At 39.6% G+C, this 24046-nt stretch overlaps 1 protein-coding gene across 2 annotated transcripts in view; it reads right to left on the reverse strand.

Moving 5' to 3' along the window:
• Positions 1 to 23938, reverse strand: part of LOC140738656 (mucin-6-like) — a 133111-nt gene extending 109173 nt beyond the window's left edge. For both annotated transcript variants that reach the window (XM_073066276.1, XM_073066274.1), the window contains exons 1-14: positions 23803 to 23938; positions 18312 to 18377; positions 17003 to 17231; positions 15073 to 15190; positions 14020 to 14098; positions 13778 to 13869; positions 11906 to 12101; positions 11674 to 11799; positions 9663 to 9783; positions 9422 to 9560; positions 9195 to 9287; positions 9036 to 9108; positions 8809 to 8946; positions 4317 to 4472 (exon numbers count right to left, since the gene is read on the reverse strand). In XM_073066276.1, the coding sequence (XP_072922377.1) occupies positions 4317 to 4472; positions 8809 to 8946; positions 9036 to 9108; positions 9195 to 9287; positions 9422 to 9560; positions 9663 to 9783; positions 11674 to 11799; positions 11906 to 12101; positions 13778 to 13869; positions 14020 to 14098; positions 15073 to 15190; positions 17003 to 17231; positions 18312 to 18377; positions 23803 to 23851 (1675 nt within the window). In that variant the 5' untranslated portion in view covers positions 23852 to 23938. The remainder of the gene's footprint in view (positions 1 to 4316; positions 4473 to 8808; positions 8947 to 9035; positions 9109 to 9194; positions 9288 to 9421; positions 9561 to 9662; positions 9784 to 11673; positions 11800 to 11905; positions 12102 to 13777; positions 13870 to 14019; positions 14099 to 15072; positions 15191 to 17002; positions 17232 to 18311; positions 18378 to 23802) is intronic.
• Between the last annotated feature and the right edge of the window lie 108 nt (positions 23939 to 24046).

A 24046-nucleotide genomic window follows, 5' to 3' on the forward strand; every position in this document is an offset into this window, starting at 1 on the left:
AAAAACAAATGCTGTATATGTGAAACTGTAAAGTCAAAGTAAATTTATTATCAAAGTACGTATATGTACCTTAGATGTTGAGACATAAATGCACCTTAAAAAGTGGTTTCATTCACAACCTTGAGATTTATTTTCTTGCAGGCATTTACAGTAGATCAAAGAAATGCAACAGAATCTGTGAAAAACTACACACAAGGATTAACAACCAGCCAATGGGCAAAGGAAGAGAAACTGCAAATAAAAAAACTAAATAAGTAAATAAATAATATGGAAATACGGGAACAAAACACACAAAATGCTGGAGGAGCTCAGCAGGTCAGGCAGTATCTATGGAAATTAATAAACTGTTGATATTTCATGCCATCACACTTCATCAGGACTGGAAAGGAAGGGGGAGATACCAAATGAAAAGGTGGGGGAGAGGAAGGAGGAATAACTAGAAGGTGATAGGTGAAGCTGTTACATTTTTTAACTCCAGAACATACAAACTAATTAAAAGAAAAACATGGAGCTGGGAGATAACTCACGTACATGTAGTTTTGTTTTCACTTTAAGTGAGGCACATGCATGTGACATGGTGACATGATGACGTATGCCATTCACGTACTTTTACATATACACAGTATTAATTATTTAAGCATCAAGAATGGTTAATCAAACAATATTACTGATAAATTAAATTCACAAGAGAAGTCAGGTATGTTGGAAAGGTAATGGTCTGGAGAAGAAGGAATCTGATAGAAGAGCAGCACGGACTATGGGAGAAAAGGAAGAGGGAGGGGCACCAGGGGTAGGTGATAGGCAGGTGTGGAGAAGTAGTAAGGTGCCAGAATTGTGAATAGAAGAGGAGAGAAGGGGAGGGAAAAAATTTACTGGAAGGAGAAATCAATTTTCATGCCATCAGGTTGGAGGCTACCTAGACAGAATGAGGTGTTGCACCTCTCCCTTAAGAGTGGCCTCATCATGGCAAAAGAGGAGGCCAAGGACTGATCACCCACACATGATTAAAGAGGAACTATATTGTGCTGGCTTGGGTTTGTGATATAAAATGCAAAATGCTCTGGATGCAGACATGTCTCTGTTAAAGGCTGCAGAAAGAGTTAAAGAGATATGAATAAACATGAGAAAGTCTGCAGATGCTGGAAATCCAAAGCAATACACACAAAATGCTGGAGGAACTCAGTGCGTTAAGCAGCATCTATGAAAATGAATAGACAGTCGATGTTTCAGGCCAAGACCCTTCTTCAGGACTGAAAAGAAAGGGGCAAGATGCCAGAATAGAAAAGGTGGGGAGGAGGGGAAGGAATCTAGCTGGAAGGTGATAGGTGAAGCCAGGTGGGTGGGCTGGGGAAGAATAAGACCTGTGAAGCAAACACACTCAATACATTCTTTAGAGAGATCGAAGAGAATGTAGATGACACATAAAAACAAAAAAAAATGCAAAGTAGAATATTAGTGAAAATTATGCTTAATTTCTGAAAATGCGACATTTTTACAATATTAAAAGGATTGTCAGCGAAGGTGTGATCATGTATGAAAGAATTGGTGGAGATGCTTATAAATATTTGACTAGTTTATAGAGAAGTAATGTAATACCTATTTGAGACAATAATGCTGATTGATTTATCCTGAGGATCTGCAGTTACTGCAGGCTGTATTTAGTAAGCTTCAGTCATCACAAGTAACTGGTGAGGAAGTGCGAGATTTAAAAAGAGCTCCCAATCTATTGACACTTTTCAACAGGCTGCGGTCATAACGATCCATTAGGCCATTAAAGGCTTAAGTAGAGCAATAATTGTGGGAGAGGCCACTGTTGGAATGATCAGGCTTGGTACAAGAGGCTTTCGCGAGAAAAAGCAAAGGCCAAAATAAATTTTTGGTAAGTTTTTATGTTTCATTATTTGTCAGTACATTGCTAATGCAGTGAGAATGAGTCAAGGGTCAGTGGTATATTTTTTGTGTGAGACATGAGAACTCTGGGAGATCTCCAGTCTCCCTGATAATTACATCTGCATGAAGTGCATCGAACTGCTGCTCCTTCAAACTGTTAGGGAACTGAAGCTGCTGCTGGAAGATATTTGGCTCTTACAGGAGAATGAATGAGGAGATGATAGATATGACCTGAAGGAAGGTAGTCACCTGTAAGTTGAAGGAGGCAGATAGCTGGGTGACTGCCAGGACAGGGAATGGAAATAGGCAGGTAGTACAGAGTACCCCTGTGGCCATTCCCCTCAATAACAAGTCTACTTTTTGGATACTGTTGGGGGGTTGGCCTAGCAGGGAAATGCTACAGCAACCATGTCTGTGACGCTGAGTCTGGCTCTGTGGTTTAGAAGGGAAGGGGGAGAGAAGAGGCGTGCAGAGGCGATGATAGGGGATTCATAGTTGGAGAAGCATAAAGGAGATTCTGTGGATGTGAAAGAGATACCGGATGGTATGTTGTCTCCCAGGTGCCAGGGTCTGAGATGTCCTTGACATTTCACAGGGGTAGGGAGAGAAGCTAGAAGTCATGGTAAATATTGGTACCAATGTCATGGGCAGGAAATGGGATAAGGTCCTGAAGAGAGAATATAGGGTGTTGCTAGTTGAAAGCTGAAAAGCAAGACCTCAAGGGTAGTGACCAATAGATTGTTGCTTGTGGCACACGCCAGTGAAGGCAAGAATAAGATGATTTGGCAGATGATTGCGTAGCTGAGGACTTGGTACAGTGGCAGTGATTCAGATTTCTGGACCATTGGCATCTCTTCTGGGGAAAGTATGACCCGTACAAAAGGCATGGGTTACACCTGAACTCGAGGGAGATTAATATCCTTGTGGACAGGTTTGCTAGAGCTATTTGAGATGGTTTAAACTAATTTGGCAGGTAACTGAGAACCAGAGTGACAGGGCAGAGGACGGGGGAGTTGGTATACAAGTAGATGCAGTACGTAGTTTAGAAAACGATAAGAATTTAAATTCCTGTAACATGGTGAAAAATTGAAAAGGGTTATGAATATAGGACTTAAATGTGCACAATATACATAATAAGGTTAATGATCTTGTAGTACAGTTAGAGATTGGCAGGTATGATGTTGTGGCTGAAAGATCATAGTTGGGAGTGTAACATCCAAGGATATACATTGTATTGAAAGGACAGGCAGTAGGCAGACAAGGTAAGGTGGCTCTGCTGGTACAAAATGAAATTAAATCTTTAGACAGAGGTGACAAAGGATGGGAAGATGTAGAAGCCTCATGGGTAGAGTTAAAACACTGCATGAGTAATAAAAAAAAACCTGAAGACCTCCAAACAGTTGCCAGGATGTGAGCTACAAATTACAATGGGAGATAGAAAAGTCGTGTAAAAAGGACAATGTGGCAATCATGTGGGGATTTCAATATACAGGTAGATTGGAAAAATCAGGTTGGTGCTGGGTCCCAAAAGAAGGAATTTTTAGAATGCCTACATGATATCTTTTTAGAGCCACTTGTGATTGAACCCACGAGGGAAAAATCAATTCTGGATTACTTATTTCCTATCCATCAAATATAGATTTCCTTTTCAAGAGGACAATGAGTTCCTTCTGGATGCACATGAACGCTTAGAAGTGATATCCCCACTAATTACTACCGCTTCCAATGCTCCTGACATCCAATTCACCCAATTCCCTGCTCATCTCCAATAATAGTCCTACTCTCAACATGCATGCCCTGCCTCCAATTATCTGTTTTGAAAAAAATTGTATAGTCAATACAGTCCATTTGGCACTGCAGATCACTGAAGGATGTTAAGGTGTACTTTAATTGAGATTGATATTTTTCCAAATCTGTCTCAATTTAACAGAGATTGTCTCTGCTTTGCTGTGTTCTTGTGAAGTATTATTCTATTATTCCTATGAAACACTGCAAATAAATAATTCCATGAATGCAGCAAATTATATTCTTGAATTCATGCATTCTCGCTACCACCAACTATGGCAACCTTACATTGATCCAGCAATGTGCATTGGCCTCAGTTTTAGAGAGCTCTCCGTACACGTCTAATCTGAATAATTTACATACTGTACCATGAATGAAAAAGTTCAGGTAGTTTTCCACTCTGTGCATTAAATTATATATTGCATTAGTTAAAATTAGAGAGCCCAAGCAGGCAGGAAGACCTTTATGATATTAGGTTACATGTTGTTTCTCCAAAGTCAAAGATAAAAGGACATACTTAAGAACAAAGTGTAAAGATTTTTGCCTTGGATGTCTTATGATTTATTTTAATAACTTAGAAAATAAAAGCATGCCACAATCTAAAATGGGTATTTAGAAGAAACATTACTATGACTTTTTACCATTTTCTGAGCTGACACAGGGGGATGGTATTGTTGGTTCAAGGCAACGATCTTCTGTCTTCCAGGAATCAGCAAATGTAATAGGTGTGCTCTCCACAATGCCTTGTTCAGATAGAAAGTCATCTTCTGCTTCACCATTGAAAGTGCCACATAAACCTGAAGGAAAAGGACCATACAGGTGAGAAGATAACACGGCTTGTACACTCAATATTCTAAAGAAAAAGGTATCGACCTGGTTCAAAAATCATCCAATATCTTGGGTCAATCTATGTGCTGTTTTTTTCTGAATACATAGATGTGTTCATACTGTGATCATTCTGTTGTTAGAGCATACTTTGGAGTTAAGACTTATAGAGGAACATTGACCAGATCTGAATATGGATTGTAGATTGAATTTAAAATGCAGTACAGAGAAGTAAAATGCTAACCAGACAGACTAGGAAACAGGCACTCAACCGACTATAGAGTCAGCCCTCCTTATCCGTGGGGGATTGGTTCCGGGACCCCCCTGCAGATACCGAAATACACAGATGCCCAAGTCTCTTATTTAACATGTATCAGTGTGGTGGTCTTTAGGACCCAGCGGAACCCCGGACTTGATTTAACATGGGTCCGTGCAGTGGACATTAGGACCTGGCGGCGCAGCTCTGAATCCGCAGTGTTTCTGTTCACTAAAATAATTATGATTGAAAGGTGGAAGTAATAACGCAATCGAAAAGAGGTGAAACGCCATCAGTCATTGGAAAAGCGTTAGGCTACAGTCAGTCAACGATGGGAACAATTTTAATGGAGAAAGTGAAAGGCCCTACCCCAATGAAAGCTACAATTATTACTAAGCAACGCAGTGGTTTAATTATTGAAATACGTATGTTTCTTAAATGTTTTATATGCATAGAAAGGTAAAGTATGTACTATATACTAAGAAAAACGTTTGACTAACTGACACTAAATAATACCGGATGTACCTGTTCCGACTTCAAATCCGACTTAAAGATGGACTCAGGAATGGAACTCGTTCATAATCTGGGGACTACCTGTACTTTTAAGTCATTTCTAGATTACTTATAATACCTAATACAATGTAAATGCTATGTAAATAGTTGTTATACTGTATGGTTTAGGAAATAATGACAAGAAAAAGTAGTCTGTACATGCTTAAGCAACGAGTGCTGGAGAGAGAATTTCTAGGTTTTCCTGATCCACGGTTGGTTGAATCCGTGCATACAGAATCCGCGGATAAGGAGGGCCAACAGTATATCCATGAATCCAACCAACATCCAACTTCATGAATATGACAGTAATTAACACTTGCTTTGGGTGTGTTGGTGGGAAGGTCCAGGCATTTGAAACTGTTACATGGAACTCAAAAGAAGCACTATGAGGGAATTGCAATTATCGAAATTGCCCTGTTACCTTGGTTCTTTAACATTTAAAATTGTGCCGTAGTCCCTCTCTCGCGCGCGCATGTGCGTGACTCCAAAAGGCTGTCAGCTTACTTGTGAGTGTGTGTATCAAATAAAAAGACTACTTTATATCTGCCAGCTGCATCTCTCTGGTGACTTTGTTCATGTTACAACAGAATCATAGAATAATACAGCGTGGAAACAGGTCTTTAAGTCCAACACATTCACACTGAACAAGGTGGCCACCTAAGCTAGTCCTACCTTTGGTTCATATCCCTCTAACCCTTCACTATACACATACTTACCCAAACGCCCTTCAAATGTCATTATTGTAACTGCCTCAACTACTTTCTCTTGCAGCTCATTGCACCACCCTCTGTATGAAGAAAATGCCTTTCGGGTCTCTTTTAAATCTTTCCCCTCCCAACGTAAACCTATGGCCTCTCACTTTTGAGTTCCTTTCCCTGGGAAGAAGGCAGTATGCATACACTATATGCACCTCGTGATTTTATACACCTCTACAAGATCACCACTCAGTCTCCTATGCTCCAAGCAATAAAGTCCTAGCCTGCCCAACCTCCCTTATAACTCAGGCTCTCAAAGTTCAAAGCAAATTAATTGTCAAAGTATTGTACATATATGTCACCACATATACCCCAGAGATTAACCTTTTGGAGGGACATACTCAACAAATCCAATAACGATAATAGAATTAATGAAAGTCTGTACCAACAGGGCGGACAACCAGTGTGCAAAAAAAGCAAACTGCAAATACGAAAGGAAATAATAATAACAATAACTACTGAGAACATGAGATAAAGAATCTTTGAAAGCGAGTCCATTTGTTGTGGGAACAGTTCAGTGATGGGACAAGTGAAGTTGAGTGAAGTTATCCCCTCTGTATCAAGAGCCTGATGGTTGAGGAGTTTAAAACTGTTCCTGAACCTGGTGGTGAGTCCTGAGGCTGCTGTACCTGCTTCCTAATGGCAGCAGAAAGAGGAGAGAGTGATCTGGGTGGTGGGGGTCCCTGATGATGGATGCTGGCTTCCTGCGACAACGCTCCATGTAGCTGTGCTCAGTGGTGGAGGGGGTGAGCTTTACCCATGGTGGACTGGGCCGTATCCACTACAATACTGGCCAACACTCACCAGCTTAATGAGGCTTATATATAGGGTGACCAAAACTGGCTCAAAAATCCATAGCCTCTCTAACATCTTGTACAACCAAAATATAAAATTCCCTCTCCAATAATCGATGCTTGGACTGATAAAACTCAGCCTATCGACGAAACTCCCTAAAATCCCTATGCAGGACCTTGTCCCTGCTCTTGCCTATGTCACTGGTACCAATAGACCACAATCTCTGGCTATTCATCCTCTCCTTTCAGAACGTCCTTTACTCAGTGCAAGACATTTGTGACCAGTGCACCTGTCAGGCAACACAGCATCCTGGAGTCTTGATGGCAGCCACAGCAATGCCTTGGGTGGCAGTGTGGAGATACATCTCTACCAAAGGAGGTATAAGGCACTTCTTCCCTTGCTAGCTGAGGGCCACCCTTGAGCAAGGTGTAGCACCTATTAGCACCTGCCTCCCACCCAGTCAAGGTCACGTGAAGCCATAGGAGCAGGTGGTGGATGGACCTATGAGCAGCTGGTGCATATCTCAAGCCCTGGTTATGCGACCACTGATGCCAGGCAGGCAATCTCTGAAGAGTATTGATAACGGCTGGAGTCACCCGTCTTGTAAAGACACCATCCAGAAGGCAATGGCAAACCACTTACGTAGAAAAAATGTCATGAGACCACGATTGCCCACATCATATGACATGGCAACAGAAATGCCTATCTGCACCCATTAGTATTGAATGCCCCTATCACTATCTCTCTGCCTGACTTCATTATTCCCTTCCTTGTCTCAGAGCCAGGCACTAACCCAGCTACTGGTGCTGGTTTCTGAAAGGTCACTCAGCCACCCCCCCCCCACCCCAAGAGTGAATAGGCATCCGTTAGTCTCGAGAGACAATGGATTTTCGCCTTGGGAAGTTTCCAGGGTGCAGGCCTGGGCAGGGTTGTATGGGAGACCAGCAGTTGCCCATGCTGGGAAACTCCCCTCAAGGGAAGGGCATAAGGACCCATACAGCTTGGCACTGGTGTCATCGCAGAGCAATGTGTGGTTAAGTGTCTTGGTCAAGGACACAACACGCTGCCTTAGCTGAGGCTCGCACTAGCGACCTTCAGATCACTAGACCAATGCCTTAGCCACTTGGCCACACGCCAACACAAAGTATTCAATGTGTTAATACCCATTTGTAAATAAATAGTTAACTATAAATTGAAGGTTGGTAGTCATCTGTTGCAAGTTATTGAGGAATAAGTACTTTCCCTTGTGAATAAAACTTAGTGGAAATAGTTTTGTTATCATGATTATGGAGGCAGGAGACAAGGAGGCACATTAGTGTACAGTCCCATTTATAAGATTCCTGCACTGTCTGTAAGGAGTTTGTACATTCTCCCTGTGACAGAGTGGGTGTTCTCCGGGTGCTCCAGTTTCCTGTCAGATTCCAAAGGTGCACGCCTGCAGTAGTGAGCTCTGTGCATGTTGTGTTGGTGTTGGAAGGGTAGTGACGCTGGTGGTTTGCCTAGCACGTTCTTCGCCGATTTGATCTTCTTGTATTTCACCGTAGGTTTTGATGTGCACATGGCAAATAAAACTAATGTTACTCTTCTTTTATGAAGGAGCTGAGGCAAGAAGATGGAAGCTGCAGATAAGCTTTAATAGTCCAGAAGCAGAACATGAAAGGAGGATTTTCAATAAGATGCCAATAACACAGTCTTGCAGCTTGAACACGGGTTATAATTTGCAACCAGAGATACATAACTGTGTTTGACCAGCCAATGCAAATAGCATAGAGGATTTGAAAGTTTGTTGTGTACTGTTATAGACTTTTAAGTTTAGTAGTGAGCAAGGAAAGCAGGAGCAGAATATCTCTGTATGCCGTATACAAATCTCATTCAGAGAGAAAAGAAAAACCATAATGATAACCACCAATGGAAACTCCCCGTGTCCAATTTACTGCATTTTAGCCATACCTCTTGTGGCTCCTTTTGCATTCACAGGCAGTGAGATATAAAGCTGCATAAGAGGTGCTATCTGCACTTGCATCTTCAGTCCAAATGCTGTTGCAACTTGAATGTACATAGAAGACTGCTGAAATATTATTATTTCACCTGTTTAAAGAGAAAAATCAATGCTTCAGCTCAACTTTTTAAATGAAGCATTTAGCCACCTTTATAGAACAAAAGGTGGTAATCTTTACCTGTTTTCACTGGAATTCCAAGTGCTTGTCCATTAGAATATACCTTGCCATCATTACTGAACACGTAAGACATCTATAAGAGAATTATGCATGCGTATCGTTATACAAGTGGACTGAAATAAAATACAAACGAAACAAACATGTTTGACAAATTCTCACTTGATTTGTAGCTAGCGTCACACGCTGTAAACAAGTCTGTTTAAAAGCTGCTTGACACTGGCGAATCTCAACCGTGATGGTCCAACTGTCGGTCTGTTTCAGGTGGGGAACAAAGTTAATGAACTAGAATTTTAAAATTGAGAATTCTAGAAGAGATATGATTATGTTTAGCATTTTAAGATAATAAACTTATTTCAAGATAGTTAAGATGATACAATCTCACATACAACCACAGCATAGTATGAACAATCTCCAGTTATACTATAGTATCTGTTGTCAAATGTTGTAAAATAAGTTGCTTCTTCAATTGCACATGTGCCAGGACAACTACGAGAAGAGCATGACCAGCTTCCACTTTTGCAAACGCTGCAAAGAGACGATAGATCAACAATTAAAAAAATGAATGTTGCAAGAAAAATAACAGAAATTACAGCTGTACAAAAATCTTCTATAATCATTAAATCATACCATGACTGGCAAGTTGTATTCTTGATGTCTCCTGATTGATAAAACAGTCCACCATACTCACAAGGACACTCACTTTTGACGATACATCTGTTAGTACCCCTTATGTTATCAAGAAGATGGCCTTAAAATAGAAATATTTATGAGCACTATTTTACACTAAGATAAAGTACATAGGTTTCATTTAAAGTGACAGAATTTATAACAGATCTATTCTGGCTTTATTTTAACATAGGTAATTTTGAAAATGAAATATTGTTCTTGTAAGTGCTATCTATTGAAAATAAACAAAGTCAGACAAATTAGTGCAAAGATTAGTGCCAATCTTTAAAGTTCAAAGTTCACAGTAAATGTATTATCAAAAAACATATGTCACCACATACATCTCAGAGATTGATTTTCTTGTGGGCATACTCAATAAATCCATAGGTTAATAATCATAATAGAATCAATGAAAGGCCCCCATCGACTTGGGCATTCAACCAGTTGGCAAAATTGGTTGAACGTCCAGTAAAATTGACATTGAAATTTTATCAGCAGAGTAGTTGAAAACAATGTGCTTATTGTGTATGTAAGTAATATTTACAGCCTGAATCACCAGGCAAGTATGACGTAAAAAGTAAATGCCAGAGTATTTAGGGGGCGAATGTAAGTGGATACCATGCAGTGCAAGTCCACGACTCCCTGAAAATGGCAACACAGCTTGATCTCAGCTGCATCTGTTCTCAGGATAAGGCTATCCATTATAGGACATCAGAGATGTCCTCCTTCTTCAAAGAATGGAGTTTCCCTTCCTCTTCCATTGATCCTGCCCTCACTCACACTGCTCCATTTCCCAGACATCCACACTCACCCTATCTTTCCACCGCCTTAACAAGGATAGAGTTCCTCTTGTCCACACCTACCATCCTATGAATCTCCACATCCAACACATCATTCTCTGCAACCTCGGTTATCTTCAGTGGGATCCTACCTCCAAACCCATCTTTACCTCCAGCAGCCCCCTCCCCGAACTCTGATTTCACCAGGAATCACTCCCTCCATGATTCCCTGTCCATTCATCCCTCCCCAGTAGTCTCCCTCCTGGTATATATCCATGCAAGTGACAGAAATGCTTTACCTGCCATTCACCTCCTCCCTCTTCTCAATTCAACACCCCAAACAGTCCTTCCAGTAGGCAATACTTCACCTGTGAATCAGTTGTCTATTGTATCTGGTGCTCCTGATGTGGCCTCCTCTACATTAATGAGACCTGACATAAATTGGCAGATTGCTCTGTTGGGCATCTCCACTCCACCCACCAAAAGCAGTATTTCCCAGAGGCCAACCATTTTAGATCTTCTCTCCATTCTTGTTCCACCATGCCAGTTCATGGCCTCCTCTTTTGCCACAATGAGGCCACTCTATGAGGGTCTATGGTCATACTCTGTCCACATCAGATAAGGTCAGCAGATTTCCTTTCCAAAAGGACATTTGTAAACCAGCAAGTCTTACAGTAATCTGTCTGTCTTACAGACACAATTACAAATACCAACATCCAAGATTTTTATTATAAATATAATTTTCCCTTCTTAATGAGGAGATTTGAACTCTCAATTCCAGATCAACAACCTCACACCTCTAAATAAAACTCTAGCAATAGAACCAATGTGCCTCCTTATTCTCTGTCCAAGTAGGCCCTGGCAATGATGTACTGTTCCAGTAAACCTGAAGACACTAGTTGAGAAATCATCTGATATTATATCAACATACATGTTGCCGTGTATCTGAAGGTTTTCCATACTTCGACTTACATTGGCACTGACTTCTCTTTCATTAATTGTTCCTTTGGATTTTAGACTCCTACTTTGAACTAAAGACATTTGGTTTCACGCCATCGGTTCCCTTCCCTATTTTTTGAGCTGTTGACCTCTCTCCAATCTAAACAAGTTTAGATTTCTTAGACTCTTCCAAAATAAAAAAGGGTAAAATAAACAGGCAATATAATATCAGAAAAATAATATAATTATCTCACCTTCTGGACAGGCGCATGTACTCACACACTGATCGCATTGCCATTGAGGATTTGAATCAGTACAAGTTGGAATGCAGGCAGAACCACACTCCTGATAAATCTGATTTCTCGGGCATGTGGGCAGTGCTGAAAAGGGAAAGTTGCTATTTTTATCTCTTCCATCATATAAAATACCATTGAGTTATAAAATATCACCACACCCAGTCAAAACTGCTGGTTGAAAAATACTTACGACACTTTGTCTCATCCCTCCAAATCCTCCACTTTGCGCCTTCTCCTTTATTACATTGTCGTGCTACTTCTTCAAAAGAATCACATTGGCAGTTTGTTTTTTTACAGCTGCAGACATCTGCCTGACACATCTTGAAGTAATCTTGCGAGTAGTTCTCAACACAAGATGTGAAGACTGATCTAATTGGCAGACATTCCTAAGGATGAAAAATAAGAATGAAAGAAATAATGTTAATAAAACAAAACCCAATTGATTTTTCAAGTGTTGCGTATTTAATATTTCAGCAATATTTGAGAAATGCTGCATGATTAAACATTCTCTGTTTAAATAATTTATCATGGGTTATATGTAAAAGTACATGCATGGCATATGTTCTCACGCCACCACCTCATACGTGCGCATCTCACTGATGTAAAGAACAAGCCAAGACCTGTTCTCCTGAGCTCCCATCTTTTTCTTGCAATTGTTTCTATGTTTTGGAGTTACAAAATTTCACGGCAGATTCCAGCAAGCTAAGTGTCCACCTGTTCTTAATATTTAATCATTTGAAGGAGAGAATTCATTTTCAGAGCATTGTCTGGGTCAATCATCCGTGGGGGGAATTAGATCAAAAACACTTACTGGGTGCAAGTGATGCTGGTAAGATGAGGTGTTGTGTTGGGGTGAGAGTACAGTCTTTTCTTCTGGCTTGGGGTGTTAATGTGGATAGTAAGGTTTTGAGCTTTTACAGCCATGATCACACTTGGCAGAGTGCCAAATGTCAGAGTGAAGAGGGAGCTGTGAAACTCCTGTAAATGAGAGCACCCTGCACTAATGCAGACAAGACAAGACCCAAGTTCCAGTACCCCTCTCCCCTGCCCCAATATACTCGTGAAATGAGGTCATGCTACCAAGTGATGATGTAAACTCTGGCAGGCGTGAGAGCAGCGTGGCTGAGCACAATTCTGCTATAAAAACGATGGAATTGCTCACCCTGGGAATCCGGTTAGATCTCAATGTGTTTAAATACTTTCCTACAGCACTTTCCTTGCGCAGTGTTCAAACTAAGAATTTGAACATGACTGCAAGGTCGTACTGTGAATATCTAGCACAACTAAGACAGAATGCAAGAACAGTACATTCTGCTCCAGTTGTTGGCCCCAAGACAGAGGTAGCAGAGAACTCCACGCGTGAAAGAGGGGAGATCTTCCGAAAGTAAAGTTCATATCATCACTCGATAATCAGCTGGAAATTAGCATTACACAAGCAGGCAGTTGTTTATTTTCCTATCTATCTTGCTTCTAGCAGCAATGGGGCAGAACTTGTGCAGAAATGGTGATAGCCCAGCACAAAACATCGAGCATTTCTACAAATAGGTGGTGCCAAGTTCTGGTGTAAGTTCTAAATGTGTTGGTCACTCAAAGGAGGTGGTTTCCCCAAAGCGAGCATCTCATGATTGCCTCAAATGCCCAATAACAGGGCCTGCTGCTGACTCTGTACCAAACTAGACCCAGAATGGCAACCATTACTCAATTCATCTCAATGGAGAAGGTGATCTGCAAGATCTACAAGTGACACTAAACATGAAGTAACACTTAATTTTTTTAAAAGTAAATTTTAATTTTGAAGTAAATGCAAAAATATTTAATTGATTAATTTTAATAGTTTTGGAATACTCATTTCTTAATGATCAATTTTTTTTTAAATTTACAGATCAGACAAATGGTTTAACCAGAGAATGTAACTGCCAGGTGTCGAAGTATTTTCCAACTGTTCAGAGGTCAGTAGGCAAGGAGAGAAATGACAGGTATATGCTAGTGTTGGTAACAGTGAAACATGTACAACTGACCATAACATCTGTTGTTTAAATCAAGTTACTTGTTATAAACTTACAGAGCTTTCATTACATGTTGACTCTGAAGGCATGGTGCTGTAACATACATGGCCCAGAACATCCAGTTTATTGTTGTCCAAAAATGTCAAATCTAGATTTTCAAAAAAAATGAAGTCATGTTTTTAAAACACACCAACCAAAATAGTCAGCAATTATATTGAGATTGTTAGATTACAATTTGGAGAATTATATCACTAAAAACACTTTAGTGAAAAAGGTAATCATTTTTAATAGGTTTTACCATAAACAGAGCTGCCATTTTTGTCAAACTTCCCACAGAGACCGCACAATTGTTCTTGATATTTCTCATCAACATTTATCTAGAAATGAAAGTAAATTCATATTGTTAGACAGATGTTTGAAGCAGCATGGTTTGACATTTGCAAATTGTATTTCCATCTCTGAAGTCCTTATTTCTATCAGGTTGACAATCTTAATCAATCAGATATAAATAGGTTGATTGATAAAGGAGTGGAAAATACGGCAAATTGAATGATTTCTGAACTTCAATCCAGACAGTAAGAGCTCTGATTTCCATCTTAGTTTGATCTGGGAATACTTGATGGTAATGATCAAAATAGAACTATGTTTTACTTCCCAGGTCAGAAACAAAAGCATTTTAATAGATGTACAAAGACATTCTAAGCTGAGACATAAAAGTTTCCCCATTTCAAGATGAATTAGCCTTCACGCATTCTGTGTCTGAAACTTCCCGGGCATTATAACGTACTCCCTTCTTCGAGCAGTAAAACTGTTTATCACACTACTCGACTGGAAACAGTCAATGAGTCTGGATGGAAGTCACAAACAATAAACACCAGAACTCAGTTATATTGATCAACAGGACAGATTTAGACAAAATCTACTGTATTTAGCACTTTGGTCTCTAAAATAGAGCAGCCTTCTCAAAGGTTGAACCAGCACACACTTGGATGCACCTAAGAGATCTGACTAAGAAATGCAGCCGAATTATCTGTAACTTCATTCAAAACCTGTTAACCAGAATCAATCCAGACTATAAACATATTTTGTATTTAGAATGTAATAATAAACTGACTCCTTCCCCCTTCATTTCCAATCCTGATGAAGGATCTTGGCCCAAACTGCCGGCTGTTTGCTACCTGACCTGCTGAGTTCCTCCAGCATTTTGTGTGTGTTGCCATGTAATAATCTGTCTTTTTGATCAAAAAAAAGCAATTGTTTTTCAATTGAAGATCCCAATATTTGTCACTGGATAAATAAACATTAAAAACAATTAAAAATAGGAATGAAAATATTAACTAAAGCACCTTACCCATAATGCATCATCGCCATTCCAGTTTACTGAAATAGTATGCTTCCTGTTTGAAAGTCTGGTGTTAACTCCATGTTTATGGATGCTAATTACTTTATTGTTATATGGCAGGCTTACTCTAGGGAAAAAAAGTAATGTTGAATGAAATTGTTACTTTAAGATAAAACAGGATGATACACATCTCAAATTTCGAATTTGGATGATTAAAGATGTCTTCAGATTGCCTAAAAACCAGAGCACATCTGCACAACTCAACACTTCAGCATTGCCATGACATCAAATGTAATTCTGGCCAGTTAAGAGCAGCAGATTTCTTTCTCTAAAGAACATCAGCAAACCAGATGAACAGAACGGATAAGATGCAAGAATTCTGCTGAGGTTTAAATTTTTATTTGAGCAGGTGCTGTTTGAATAAATATTATATCATGAAGTATAACTAATTTTGTTAGGGGCTTCATCAAATTAAATGGGAAATTAGTCCTGCCGAAAGGTTTCAGCCCAAAACGTCGACTGTACTTTTTTCCATAGATGCAACCTGGTCTGCTGAGTTCCTCCAGCATTTTGTGTGCGTTGCTTGGATTTCCAGCATCTGCAGATTTTCTCTTGTTTGCAATTAGTGATACTTGATCACTTGTCTAAAGGCACTTAAGTGATTTTTATGAAAGATAATATTTCTATATAATATTTGATTCATATTAAGCTTGCATCTTATCCATTACGTTTGTCGAAATGGATAAATTATGTAATTAAGATAAACAATAATAAAAATCGAGAATAGACAAGTCAGAGGAAATCCGGGATGGCACAATAGTGTAGTGGTTAGCACAACACTTACTAGTGCCAGCGACCTGTGTTTATTTCCCGTCGATGTCTGGAAGGAGTTTGTACATTCTCCCCGTGATCATGTGGGTCTCCTCGGGTGCTCCAGTTTCCTCCCACAGTCCAAAGATATATTGGTTGGTAGGTTAGACATTGTAAATTGTCCCGTGATTAGGCTAGGGTTAAATTAGGTGTTGCTGTGAGTCATGAGTTGAAGGGCTGGAAGGCCTATTCCATGCTGTATCACCATAGAATAAATTTTAAAGTAAATAAAAGAAGAAAAAAAAGAGGACAAATGGATTTACCAGGGCATTGAGACATGAATACAGGATTGGTTAAGGGATATTGTTGAAGTTGCAGTTTAGACAAATGAATAGTATGGTGATGTTCCCAAAGAATTGGTAGTAAAGTGGTTTGTTTGATTTGAACTCAAGAACTGGAGAAATAGGCAGATATATATCAGATGAAATTTAATGCATTGAAGTGTGGTGTGGTACATTTTAGTGGAAACAATGAAAAAGGCAATACAAGCTAAAAGGTAAAATTTTAAAGGGAGCGAAAAGACAGATAAACTGAGGTACAGTATATGCACACAAGTCTGCTGCAAGCATTGGTGAAAGGCTTTTAAATATGTGGAGCCCTTGATTTTAAGAAGAGAATAATGTACAACAGAGCAGGGAATATTAAGAGGTTTTGAAAACTACAAATGATTTTGATAGAATAAGCAAGGAGAAACTGTTTCCATGAAGGAAGTGAGTGGCAGAAGATGAGACGGCATGAGAAAATGTTTCTCACATCATAGGCTGTGAACTGGAATATAGTGAAAGGTGATGAAAGCAGAATGGTTAAGAGCATTCGAAACCAATCAAAGCAAGAGCTAGCAGATCTATGTAGGAAGAGCAGGGGAGTGCCATTAATTCAATAGCTCTGACAAAAGCTGGTGGACGGAGATGCTGGTTCTGTTTTACAACTTTATGATCCTTTTCCCCCAGGAAACTAATTTAATATAACCACTTAAGCAAATGGGTTGAAATAGGTAATGGCTAGTTGGTAAATGAGTTGAAGAACAGCAAAACACAGTAATTTAAAAACAGATGCCAACAAAACTTACAATACATCTTGTACGGCGATTGTTGCATTCACTATAAGAACACTGACACCTTCAATCTGGATGAATACATGCTCCAAGTTACCAGCAGGCCCTCGGCGGATTTGGATGTTAAAATCTTCCGTGCCACCCTTGCAATGGCGACTCAGAATGTAGTTGCAGGTTGACGTAAAATAGTAAAATGAGTTATCAAAGGTCCTGAATGCTCCACTTCCCCAAGTGCTGCAAAGCCCTGAATAAAGGTTGGAACAGTGAGATGATGAGTGAGGGAAATGGCCTTGTATCTGTTCCATCTTTGTTGAGAAAGTCCAGAGAGAGCAGAGTACCTCAATACTGTAGTGAAGGAATCAGTTGCTAAGCTTAACATGTGAATGATTTTGCTAGTAGTCACACTAGACAACTAGGTGATAGCTCTGGTTAATCATCCTACTAGATTTATAGTGCAATGTCACCACCAGATGGACCTTCCCCTCCCCTCACGGCACGACTTTGTTTCTCCTGTTTGGATTTGGGACTACAAAGTGTTCTGCAATTCCTGCTCACTCCTGTGCTTCCACCAACACCACTCCCCCTCTCATCTCGGCACCTTGTCACTCTTGGCAATGCAGGAATTTAAATAATTGTTGTGTTGTGTTAAACTCAAAAACTTCTACAGATGTACATGGAGAACATTCTGACAGGCTGCATCACTGTCTGATATAGGGGTGGGTGGGTGGGGGCTATTGCACAGGACCAAAAGAAGCTACAGAAAGTTGGTCAATTAGTCAGCTCCATCATGGGAACTACCCTCCAGAGTATCCAAGACATCTTCAAGGAGCAGTGCCTCAGAAAGACAGTGTCCATCATTAAGGACCCCCATCACCCAGGACAGGCCCTCTTCTCATTGCTACTGTCAGAAAGGAGCTACAGAAGCCCGAAGGCACACACTCAGCAATTCAAGAACAGCTTCTTCCTCTCTGCCACCCAATTCCTAAATTGACACTGAACTCATGAACACTAACTCATGTTTTTTTAATATTATTTCTGTTTTGCACAGTTTTTAATTTAACTATTTAATATACATATATACTTACGGTAATTGACATTTATTTTTCTCTGTATTGTCGTTAATTGCAGTGTACTGCTGACACTAAGTTAACAAATTCCATGACTTATGCTGGTGATATTAAACCTGATTCTGGGAGGTTTAGACACACAAACATACTAGTTTCTCAGTGAGGAAAACCACACCATTTCCAAGCAATAACAAACGTTATACTATTTTTCTTTGCAAAAAAGGTTCATACATCTGAGGTGACAAATGTGTATTTACCTTTGTCTCTGGCTGTTGATGTTTGCTCCAAAGATCTTATTACTTCTGAAGATAAACCTTCCAAACCTGGTTCAAAAAGTAAGATTAGATTTGGCTTAGTTTAAGAATCATAGTGTTGTTGAATACAGACATTCATCTGCTGCTAAGCTCCCTCTTTAAAGAACATTTCTTTGACCAAACCCTTGGTTACTTTCCCAATGTCCATTGACCAATTTTATCTGATGACATTCCTATGAAAAGCTTCAGAACATACTATTATGTGAAATACATTATAGAAAAGCTTTTTAATTTTCCCGTGAATATCTGGAAATGAAACACACCATCATTCAATTTTCTATGATACAAAGTGGTATCTCAGGCTCTCAAGATTCTTAGACAGGATAAAAAGATACAAAACAGAAGGGATAAGTGAATTAATATTTTATTTTTCACATATTAGCACTTTGAGATTTAGAGAGTTTAATTTTGAATCTTGACAGTTTATAATGAGTATATAATGAGTGCAGTGGATAGAGGGGATCAGGTCAATGTTGCAGACCTGTATTTCCAAAAGGAGTTCAATAAAATGCTGCATAAATTACATCCATAAAATAAGGTTACATGGAGTTAGTTTGTGTTATCTATAGTTTATACTTGTATATTCTATTTACCAACAATGTAATCCCAATTTCTCTGTACTATTATTATTATGTCTATGTATTTGAAAATTAATAAAAAGATTTAAAAAGAAAGAAAAAAAGAGTAATGTGTTAGTATAGATAGAGGATTGGTTAACCAATAGAAGTCAGGGAGTTGGCATAAATAGGTATTTCTCTGGTTGGCATTCAGGGGTGAGAGAAGTACTGCTGGGCAAACAACTATTCACAATATGCATTGGAAGAGGGGACAATGTGTAGTATATCTAAATTCTCTGCTGACACTAAACTGAGTGGAAAAACAAATTGTGCAGAGGATGTGGAGAGTCTGCAGAGAGATGTTGATAGGCTAGATGAGTGGGCAAGGGTCCGGCAGTTGGTAGATCCACTTCAGAAGGAAAAAAATAAAAGTCACGTTATTACTGAAATGGTGAAAGATTGCAGCATGCTGTTGTGCAGAAGGACTTGGGAGTGTTGTGAATGAATCACAGAAACTTGGCTTGCAGGTGCCACAGGTTATCAAGAAGGCAAATGGAATGCTTGCTTCATTGTTAGGGAGATGGAATTTAAGAGCAGGTATGCTGCAACTGTACAGCATACCGGTGAGGCCACACCTGCGGTACTGCATGCATCTCTGGTCTCCTTACGTGAAGAAGGATATACTGGTTATTGAGGCAGTGAGGAAGTTCACCACGTTGATTCCAGAGATGAGGGGATTAGCCTACAAGGAGAGATTAAGTCACCTAGGACCATACTTGCTGGAATTCAGAAGCATTAGTTAAATAGATAGATACTTAATTGATCCCAAAGGAAATTACAGTGTCATAGTAGCATTACAAGTCCACAGATATAAATATTAGAGAAGTAAAAAGAACAAAAATAATGTTACCGTAGAAAGTATCTTATAGGTAGCATATAAAATAATGAATGGGATAGATAAATTAGAGGTGGCTAAGTTGCTTCCACTAGAGCTAGGGGACATCATTTTAAATTCTGGGAATAAGTTTAGGATGGAGATGAGGAGAATCTGCATTTGCCAGAGAATAATAAATCTGTGGAATTCTCCTCCCAGCAAAGTAGTAGGAGCTCAATCATTAAATATACTTAAAACACAGTGAGATGGATTTTTAAATAGCAGGGTTACGCAGCAAATGCAGGCAGGTGGGGCTAAGTCCACTGCCCAATAAGCCATCATTTCATTGAATGGTGGAGCAGGCTCGACAGGCCAGATGACCCAGTCCTGCTCCTATTCTTATGTTCAGCGCACATGGTGTGGGCTGGAAATAATGGGAACAAATACTTCAGGTATTAGGTTTCAAAAGGATAGATGGTGAAGTCAACATAAGGCTGTCAAGCAATTTCAGCATGGCATAGCTCCTGACAATCTGCTATACTGAAGCACAGAGTTTTACCCTCTAGAAATGCAAGTGACTTATACCTCAAAACATAGGAATCTTCAATTAAGGAAGCTTCACTGAATGACGAAAACAGCATCCCTCCATATACTGCTATAAAATGTCAAACTACAGTTAAAATATGTTGTTGGTTAAAATTTCATTCTGGAAAAGTCATAGCCGTTCATTTCAGAATGACATTTCTGTTTGTCAGTATATCTGGTGAGCTGTTGAAGTGGAGAGGTAGCTTTCAGTGGAAGCAAACTTGTGATAAATGCACTCTTCTAACATGGTTTTCAGCCTTTCAGCCATGGCTTGAGACACAGCTCAAGCCTTTCGGATGTGATAGATGCCGCTCTCCACTTTTTTCTGTTCACCGGTAATGGCTGGTATTAAATAGAAATAAGCTTGTTCTTGAATATGAAGTTAACATTGAGCAGTGTACTCATAAATGATGGGCTATCTTCAGCCTTGAGAAAACATTGCTTCCGGTTGCATTGTCTAAGTGACTGTTCAGGTATAAAGTTCATTTTTTCATATTTGAGAGAGATGGGATGACATGTACATGCATGAAGAACAGTCAGATGTTGGAATGGTATTCTCTAGGGAGCAGATCTTACACATTTTTAAGTAAAACTGCATAATTATTCAAACAAATGGTATCTACTGTTAGCAGAGAATTAGGCAACATAATTATTATGGGATTATTCCAACAAATAATCAGCTATGTCAGAATATATTGACGAAGCACCTGTGTAAACATCCATGTTGCATGCTGCCAAGATTGTGAGAAATTAGATTAATTTTGTAATATTTAACCTTTCACTCAAATTTATCTCGGGCAAAATGATTACAGAACCTATTGGAATGTTTATCCTGAGAAGATAGTGATAACTGATTAAGTATGATATGTGTAGTCCAGACACCTGTACTGAAGATTGCGCTGAGAAGGTTCGCAAAGCTGTTGATAGGACTAGAAATCTTTGTTTAGGGAGGTAAGACCCGATAGGCTAGTGCTGTTTTCTCTGGGAAATAAGATACTTTTCGTTAAGGTATATAAAATTGTGTTGGGACCAGATGGATTAAGTGGTGAGAATGGATTTCCTTCATCTGAAGGGCCAAAATTCAGACGGCATAGAAAATAGTAGAAAATTTGAAAAGGCTATGAGGAACATTAATGCCCAGTTATAAGTCCTGAATTTTCTTTGACTCATAAGCCAGTAGACAGCATTTCATAGTTATAGAGTTGTCGAGTCATACAACATGGAAACGGGGGGACGTCACATGTTGACTGTGGTGAACTACATATACCTGTCTGGACACAATCCCCCCCCCCGCTGACTGCTCCTGTGGCTCCTCCCACAGACCCCTGTATAAAGGCGATTGGAGGCATTGCTCCTCCCTCAGTCTCCAGGATGTTGTATGGTGGTCTGTTGCTGCTGACTGCTCTCTTCCAGCGAATAAAAGCCTATATCTTGCCTCTCGTCTCCAAGAGTTATTGATGGTGCATCAATGACGTAGGATCGAGACGTGGGAATCCAGCTCTCCCGTAAAAAATCAGTAAATTAGTGTTTAAGTGAAGAAAAGTTAGTAAATACTTTCTAAAAGTTACTTATAAACTACTCTGGATTGTTTCAAACTATGTCTCATAAACAGAAGCAGAAGAAAACTATAACATGGAAACTGGTCCATTGGCCCAATCATCCATGTAAACCATAATTCCCTAGCTAGTTTATTTTACCCATTTTGGTCCATATCCCTTTAAACCTTTCCTATCCTTTAAATGTAACTGCCTCAAACACTTCCTCTGGCAGCTCATTCCATATACAACCACCCTCTGGGTGAAAAAGTTGACCCTCAAGTTCCTCTTAAATTTCTCACTCCTCACCTTAAATCTTTGCCCTCGGTTTTGAATCCCCAACCCTAAGTAAAAGACAGTGCATTGACCATCTCTGTGATGCTCCTGATTTTAAAAATATATTATTGAAGTTTATATGGACATGTCTACCATCCTTCCTTGATTGCTTCTTCAAAAGGCTCAATCAAATTCATAAGCAAGATCTCCTGTGCACAAAGCCATGCTGACTATCTTTATCAACCCTTCTGTTCTCCAAATGCTTGTCTATTTTACCTGTCAGTACATTAGATATTAGGCTTGTTTATAGTGCCAGGATTTTCTCTGCAAATATTCTTAAATAAAGACACAATATTAGCCACCCTCCTGTCTTCTGGCACTTCCCTCATCATTAACAATTATGCAGATATCTCAGCCAGGGCTCCTTCAATTTCTTTTCTGGTTTCTCATAATAATCTTGGGTACCCTGTAGAATTACTCTGCTGTCTTCTCTATTGACATTACTATTATTGAATTCTGACTTAACTTCCATCCTCTCATCTGCCAAACTTCTGCTTTGGTGCTAACCCATGACAATCTTGCTTAAACCCTCCCAATAACACTGGCAAATCTGCCCACCAGTATATTGGACTTTTCAGTGAAGGTAAAACCCATCCTTCTGGTGTAGATCACCTCTATGCTAGAAGGGATCCCAGTGAACCAAAACACTGAAACCTTCCCTTTGCACCAACTTTTCAGCCACATGTCCATCAGACTTACCCTCCTGTTGTTCCACTCTCTTGCACATGACACAGGCTAATCAAGAAATTACACCTGCTTTTTAACCTCTTTCCTAACTCCTGAGATTCATCCTACAGAAACTTATTCGTTTTTCCAACTGACTTTTGTGCCAATCTTCTGGATGCTCACCCTCCTCCTGATCTCCTGTCCAACTTTCCCATTGATCTCAGATGTTCCAGATAACCCCTTTAGATACCACAATGTGTCACCTCATACTGCAATAACACCCATCTATAATCCATCCCTTCCACCCCAGAATTTGTATCTACAGGAGCTGAATTTGTTTGTGTGTGAGCACACCAATGACAAACTGTGTAAAAAATAGCCTTCTAGAGTTGATAGCCTATTCGATGGTGTAAGATACGTCCCCAGTGGATTCCTGGATCCCGCTGCACCAAGCCCTTGAACTAAACTACCACTGGGCCCCGTGCATGATCTAATTAATGCACCTTGAATGTTTCTATTCAATCTCAGAACAATATTCTCTCTCCAGTGTTTGCATGTATAGTTAGTGGGAGAAATTAAGGTGTGACCTGAAGATGCTGCCCATTGAAACCTGAGCAGACATCTCATGTGAGGCTCAAGTGGAGCCACTTGTGGATTATGGAGATAGAGCTGGCTAAGTTGGGAATCATCACCTTAAGTGCTCATGGGCTTCCCCCACCCAGTGACTGCATCCTCACTCATGCAATTAACAAATATTGAAGTATTTTTCCACAGAAGTACTGTTACATTTTGAATCACATATTAAAAGTTAACAAAATCTAAAATTACACATACACATATAAAGCACATTTTAAATAGCTCACTGTGTGAAGCTCTCTTACCTCTGTGGAAGGATAAAGCCCAGAGGACAATTAGCACAAACTTTGACATTGTACTAGGCACTCAGGTCATTCATTCCAGTGGAGAGAATCTCTCGTACATCCACTTATATAACTGCTCTCCTTAGCTCATTTAAATAGAACAAGGAAGTTGAATCTCTCGCTAGCTGAATACTTTCACCATTGTGGTGAAGTTAACCATTTGAGTTCCAAAGCATTCCAATTTCTTAAACGTGCATGATTCTCT

Source organism: Hemitrygon akajei, chromosome 14 (genome assembly GCF_048418815.1).
Source record: "Hemitrygon akajei chromosome 14, sHemAka1.3, whole genome shotgun sequence".
Classification (NCBI taxonomy): Eukaryota; Metazoa; Chordata; class Chondrichthyes; order Myliobatiformes; family Dasyatidae; genus Hemitrygon; species Hemitrygon akajei.